General features: G+C 48.8%; 1 protein-coding gene across 2 annotated transcripts; it reads left to right on the forward strand.

Annotated features, from left to right (window-relative positions):
• The first annotated feature begins 7 nt into the window (after positions 1-7).
• On the forward strand, positions 8-6,665 carry SEC13 (SEC13 homolog, nuclear pore and COPII coat complex component). 2 transcript variants are annotated; one of them, XM_027746362.2, is made up of 9 exons: positions 8-135; positions 458-502; positions 1,459-1,574; positions 2,010-2,161; positions 2,875-3,008; positions 3,806-3,939; positions 4,430-4,550; positions 5,325-5,471; positions 5,801-6,665. In XM_027746362.2, exons 1-9 carry the CDS (start codon positions 133-135, stop codon positions 5,909-5,911), a joined length of 963 nt encoding a protein of 320 aa, XP_027602163.1. In that variant the 5' UTR covers positions 8-132; the 3' UTR covers positions 5,912-6,665. The 2 variants fall into 2 exon arrangements, with proteins under 2 accessions (XP_027602163.1, XP_027602162.2); XM_027746361.2 differs by lacking the exon at positions 8-135 and adding an exon at positions 199-234.
• Positions 6,666-6,908: the final 243 nt, after the last annotated feature.

Here is a 6,908-nt window from a genome sequence, read left to right on the forward strand (position 1 = left end):
CGCCCGCCCCCGGAACCCGGCGCAGCCGGAACGCCGTCGCAGGCGGGCGGGGCGCGGCGGGAGCGGTTGTGCGAGGCACCGCCGTGCCACGTCTGAGGCGGGCAGAGGCCGGGTCGGGACGGCGGGGCCGCCATGGTGCGGGGGGACGGCGGGGCCGCCATGGTGCGGGGGGACGGCGGGGACGGCGGGGCCGCCATGGTGCGGGGGGACGGCGGGGACGGCGGGGCCGCCATGGTGCGGGGGGACGGCGGGGACCGGCCCGGGGTCAGGGCCGGGCGGGCCGGAGCAGGAGGGTGGGGGCGGCCCGGCGTGGAACCGGCGGTGTCCCGGGGCGCGGCCCCAGCGCAACCGGGCGCGGCCGCTGCCCGCCGAGGGGCGGCCGGGGCCGGCCCGGGAGCTCCGGGGGCCGCGGCCGAGGGATGATGCGCTCAGCTCCTTCTGCTCCCTCTCTCTGCAGGTCTCGGTCATCAACACCGTGGACACGTCCCACGAGGACATGATCGTAAGTGTGCGGGGGGAGCTGCCCCCCGGGCCGGTTCCGGCTGGAACAGAGCTGCTCTGGGGCGCTCTGTGGGAGGGGGGAGGCTGGGATGTGTGTGCCGTGTGAGAGGACACTCGTGCGGTGTTGGATGCAGAACGCTGTCCGAAATCCTGATCCTGCCATTCTATACTGGGTGGACAGGAAGACTCAGCTACGCGGGAAAGGAGAAATGATTTGAAACCTTAATTTTCATGCACAGGCTTGTTTCTGTGAAATAATATATGTGTAAGTGTATTCTAAATGGTACCCAACTTCGGCTGAGGAAACTGACTTTCCTTTATGTGGAAGCACATGTCTTAGTGTGGGCAGGAGGAAAGGTTTCAAAGTAATTTGTAGAAGGAAGGAGACCAGTTAGATGAGACCAGTTCTTCAGGAAGAATTTCTTCACGGGAGGAGTGGTCAGGCGCCCAGGGAGGTGGTGGAGTCCCCATCCCTGGAGGTGTCCAAGGAACAACCGGACGTGGTGCTCAGTGCTCTGGGCTGGGGGACGAGTTGAGGATTGGTCAAAGGGTAGACTTGATGGTCTCGAGGTATTTTCCAACCTCAGTGATTCTGTGATGATGAAGTTTCAAACATAACTAAGAGCTCAGTGTTCATACACCCACTTTACCTTTTAAGAAACAAGAATACATAACTGGTCACTGCTTTGTAGTCAGCAGCACCAGTTCCCAGCCCTCTCCTGAAAATGCTGTGTGTTGGTACTCAGAATTTCCTGAATTCCTTCTGTGTAACACTTGCATAGTTAGTGAAGAAGCAGTTGGGGAAACAAATGACTTGTGTGTCTGGATTGTCTAAAACTGCCCTTTTGACCCCAGTGTGTTGCGCCTGGGGCAGCTGTGCCAGTCCTGAGCTGCAGTGGGGTTGGTCACCGAGCCGAGCTCAGCGTGCTGAGCACAGCTGTCCCTGCCTTCCTGCAGCACGATGCACAGATGGATTACTATGGCACACGCCTGGCGACCTGCTCCTCCGACCGCTCCGTGAAGATCTTCGACGTCCGGAACGGAGGGCAGATCCTCATTGCAGACCTGAGGGGGTGAGCTGTCATAACAGCAGAATTTCATTGGGGGAAGCTCTTAATACCTTGCCCTTTTGCCCTTGGGCAGCACAAGGTGCAGGTGGATACCAGGGTGGACTCCTCCAGGGTTGTGCTGAAAAACTCCTCAGATCTGGGAAGGGGACGGAGCACCAGTGGGAAATACACTGGGACTTGGTCATTCATTTAGTACTTGACACCTGTGATTTTCAAGAGATAAAATGTACTAATACAAGGCTAAACGTTTGGAATTGTTTTCTATGGCAGTGACAGCCCTGTGTCAGGGCACTAACATTGCCATCTTGGCATTACCCATTCCTCATGTCAGGCCAGCAATCCCTTCTGGAACCACGATTCACAGCAGTGATGGCTGTGAGGCAGCCACAACTAGGAGGGGTTTCTCTTCCCTTTTCCACATGACATTGTTTCTTGCAGGCACGAGGGTCCGGTGTGGCAGGTTGCCTGGGCTCATCCTATGTATGGGAATATCTTGGCTTCCTGTTCCTATGACAGGAAGGTTATTATCTGGAAGGAAGAAAATGGTACTTGGGAAAAGACCTATGAATACACAGGACATGATTCCTCAGGTATGGGAGTTTGGAGCTGGGAAGGGCATCTGGGGAAATGAGGGGATTCGGGTAAGGTTGGAGTAAATCTGTCAGTGTTAAGGAAGAAGCCCTCTGTCAAACAGACAGAGATAAATAGTGGAGAGAGAGTAAATCTGTTCAGCACAAACAGGACCTTTACCTAAGGTCATATTACTGGATAACCTCCTGTCCTGACTCATACAGTGTTTGCACACGAGCTGTTGTACAAAGAAATCAGCTTTCAAATAAAGATGACAGGGGACTGAATTCTTGAGGGAAATACTGTCTGTGTCCAGTAAGAAAAAATGAATTTATCATGCAGTGTTTTGTTTTACAGTGGAAACTTTTGTGTTCAGATGATTTGTCCAGCCAATGCAGATCTGAAGTCTCCAGCTTTGCTGTGTTACTGATACAGATTTTACATCCTCTGCCTGCCATTCAGCTCTTGTTTTAGTCAGCGATGCTCCCCGCTGTTGTCAGAGTTTTTTAACCTCATTAAGAGTGCTCTGTTGGTGTTCTCATTCTAAAAGGGTTCCAAAAATAAAAGCCATTCTCTGTCATTCCGTAAACAGTGTTAATTGACTGGCTTTGCTGAAATTCAGGAATTTCAAGACTCATCCTCGGCTTTCAGAGCCACTCGCTTTTGGTGACTGACTGATACCAGTCAGTGTTAGGCAGTCCCTGTGCTGTAATCTCTGTCTCTTCTTTCCCAGTAAATTCTGTCTGCTGGGCACCACATGACTATGGACTGATCCTGGCCTGCGGCAGCTCTGACGGGGCCATCTCCTTGTTGAGCTACACGGGAGACGGGCAGTGGGAAGTCAAAAAGATCAGCAATGCACACACGGTGAGTCTGGGCCTTGGAGCAGCAGAGTTCCAGGAGCTACCGCGGGGATTGTTGCCTCAAAGAACTTGACTAGATAAATACTGAAATCCGGTGAAGTGATGTGAAACATCAAGAACCAAGAATAACTTGTTTGACGTTAGTCCCGAGTGGGCAGGCATACTTTGTAGTATCTAAAATGAAGTGAAAAAAAGACAGGCGAAGGCTACTAAACAGCACTGTAATGCTTGTTAATTGAGGATTATTGTTAAACACAGTGCTGAAAGTTAACTGGCAGGAAATGGCCTTGGTCCTAAGAATACCTGCACCAACTAACTGAATAAACTGAAGCCAGAAAAATTGCAGGGCACGTGTTTTTCCCAAAACAGTGGGGATTTTTGCTTAAGCAAAACTTCATAAGCTAACGGTGTGGCTCTCAATGGAAGGAAATTGGGCTCCAGACCAAAGCTTCCTTCTACTCCTGCATTCTAAAACCTTAGCAATTGTGTGTACCTTGTGTCTGTGCAGTTCCTATCTCTGTCTCCACTGTTCACACACCTAGGATGATATTTCCCCATAAAGCAGTTCCTTACCTACCTCAGGCTTTCTGAGTAAGTGCCTTAGTGAGACTAGACTGTGTCTGGATTTCTTATTCATCTGATATCCATCCAGCATTGTGCAGGACTCCCATTTTCTGAGATGGGCTTATTCCCCAACTCCCTCAGACGCTATGCTATGTTTCCTTCACCCCGTCAGCAGCCTTTATTCCTTTATTTGTGTAAAGTAAGCAACTTTTAATAGTAATGCTTTTCATTACCTAGATTGGATGTAATGCAGTCAGCTGGGCTCCTGCTGTTGTACCAGGGAGCCTTATAGAACAACCCTCTGGTCAAAAGCCAAACTATGTCAAAAGATTTGCATCGGGGGGCTGCGACAACCTGGTCAAGATCTGGAAGTAAGTGCCCTGTTATCAGATAAAACCTGACACTCTTTCTAGGCTTTGAATGTCCCTGTTAGTATCTCAGGTAATACTTTCAGCATGTCTGTGCTTCCCTCTTTGAATTCCCATTTTTAGGAAGTGCTTTAGAAATGGAAACAACTTAGTGATGCACAGTATCTCCCATGGTCTGTGCAGTCTGTGCCAGCCTTGCGTCATCTTGTCTTGGAGAGTGGCTTTCTAATGGTCTTTGGTTACCACTGTGACTTGGGCAGTAGCAGATTTCTGACAGTAACTGAAGATGAGAACAAAAACTCTGCCTGTGCTTTCTGCCCCCTTGCAAGGAGTTTTGTCACTTAAAGCCACAGAGATTTTTGGAGAACTGGGGAACACCTGTGCTTTGTATTATCTGGATGAACCAGGAGTCTGGCTACAAAGCCAAAGCCTTCCAGAGCAGGGGATGAGAAATGCTGCTGCCACCCTTCTGACTGTATAATTGTGTTTTCAGGGAAGAAGACAGTCAGTGGAAAGAGGAGCAGAAGCTGGAGGCTCACAGTGACTGGGTGCGAGACGTGGCCTGGGCTCCATCCATAGGTTTGCCAACCAGCACCATTGCCAGCTGCTCCCAGGTGAGGCTGGAGCGACAGGCAGGCTCTCAGTGCCCTCACTGCCACACACTTCCTTCCCACTCCCCTAGGAGAGCAATAGTAAGGTCAGAGCTGCTGTAACAGGTCCTCCTGGCAGTCCTTTGCTGTGTCTGGGTCAGTGCACAAGAGCCTTTGAATCCTGTTCCTTCCAAACTCAGAAGCTCAGTAGAAGCATTTGTGGACAAAGGTTTGTGCATGTGTGTCTCTGTACATTTTGTACGGGCTGCTATTTTGAACATCATGAGCAGGATGGTTCAATAGCAGGAAGACCTTCAAACTAATGCCATATTTTAGTGTTTTGGACCAAATTCACTGAACCTCCAGCTAAAAATACTATTTTCTAATAATTGGCATTCGTAGTCAGCTCTGATGTCCTCAGCCTTCATATTAACTGTGGTGTTCTTGCTGCTAATGATTTTATAAATGCTTTTTTTATTGTCGTGAAGACTGCTTAGTGAGCTGCTGCCATGTGACTGGAAAACAAAATCTCATTCTGGGGAAATATTTCAGCTGATAGATAAGTATTTTGGGAGCTCTTCTCTGGTATTTGCAAATCACTGTAGATAGTTTTTCTCATCAGAGCTGTACTGCTTTGCCTTTACTATAGCAAGGAAACAGCCCCTTTGTGTGCTGAGCACAAATCCATGCAGACACATGGAAGGGTGGTATCAGAGCTGTGATTTGGGAGTGGAGCTCCAAGAGCAATCAGGGTGGTGTTTCCTGTGTCTGGCCAACTCGGCCTCCGTGCTTTTGCAGGATGGCAGAGTGTTCATCTGGACGTGTGACGATGCCTCTGGAAACTCCTGGTCACCAAAGCTGCTGCACAAGTTCAATGATGTTGTCTGGCACGTGAGCTGGTCCATCACTGCCAATATCCTCGCAGTGTCTGGAGGAGACAACAAAGTGAGTACTGCTGCCTTGACTCTGACTGCACATGCCCTGTTTCCAGAGGAGCAGGGACAGGCTGTTGTCACTTGTTTGAGGCAAGGCTGTCGTGGAGTCGTCTTTGCTGCAGCGGTGACTGTTTTTGAACTATCAAGAGGGCAGGAAGACCGTAACCTCTGGCAAACTATTTGCCTGCATTCTGAGTCCTTACTGGAAAGCAGAAATGAAGGCTGAACTTGATTTCCTGGGGTACTGACAGTAGAATTCACCAGTGCTGTGGTAGCTGTGGGGAAAGGGGAAGCTGAGGGAGTGTTAAGGCTGAAAGCTGTGCCTGCTCTGTTTTCGAGGTGACGCTGTGGAAGGAGTCGGTGGACGGACTGTGGGCGTGTATCAGCGACGTGAACAAGGGCCAAGGAGGGGTGTCTGCCGTGACAGAGGGGCAGCAGAACGAGCAGTGATGCACGAGGGAGTGCTCCAGCTGTAGCAAGAGATCCCTGTCCCTGATTTGCAATGGTTCTTGAGCTGGATGAGAACTGATTTTATCGAAACTGAACATGGGAAACAATTATCCAATTTTATGAGCACTCTAAAGCTATTACTGGGAGGCTACAAAATGTTGATAATCAGCCTTAATTGACATTCCCTTAAATTTAAGGTAAAGAGCATAGCAAAGTACTGTGCCTGATACTACTCCTTGATGCTGTAGGAATTATACCCTGCTTTTCTGGTTTAAGGATCAAATTTGATTGGATATACAGTGGTCAGACTTCAAGCATTTGAGCAGGAACAGGAGGAGACTGTCAAAGGTGTGAGGTGTGAACTCCTTTGTGCAAAGGGACAAATACTCTGTGCCCTCAAAGGCCAGAACTTTGTTCCCAGTGAGGGGAAGGGCTGGTGGAGTTCTCGGGTTAGCTGGTAGTGTGTTAGCCAGCCCTGCTGGTAGCAGCAAAACGGTGCTAAGATCTTCCTGAAAATAACATGCTTGGCTAAGTGGAAGTCTCTGTGCTTTCCTGAAGATGAAAAGGAGTAGTGGAATGCATATGTCTTCTGCTTTACAATGGTCTCAAACTTGGTTATTTTACCAACATCAGTAAATCAAACCATGGTTTGAAGATTTTTTTTTTTTTAGCCACATGTCTGTACTGTACCTCAGGTTTGTTTTTTTCTTTGTTGAGATACCAACAGAATAAAGTCCTATTGGTTAAAGCCTGATGTGCTGTATTTAATCATCTTTTCACTGGGCCCCTTATGAAAAGTAAAACTTGTCTTTTTCCACTAATTTGATTATTCATTGTGAAAAATGAAATAAGGTGACTGAGCTATAATCAACCCAATTCTTATGCAGTAACATCAAATTAAAGAAATACAATCGAGAGTCCCTCAACATAAGCAGCTACTATTTTATAATGCCTTTAAGTGTTCAATTCTTTATAGATTAGGTAAGTAGAAAATATT

Source organism: Pipra filicauda, unplaced genomic scaffold (assembly GCF_003945595.2).
Source record: "Pipra filicauda isolate LSUMZ 115617 unplaced genomic scaffold, ASM394559v2 scaffold139_size1960392_pilon, whole genome shotgun sequence".
Lineage (NCBI taxonomy): Eukaryota > Metazoa > Chordata > Aves > Passeriformes > Pipridae > Pipra > Pipra filicauda.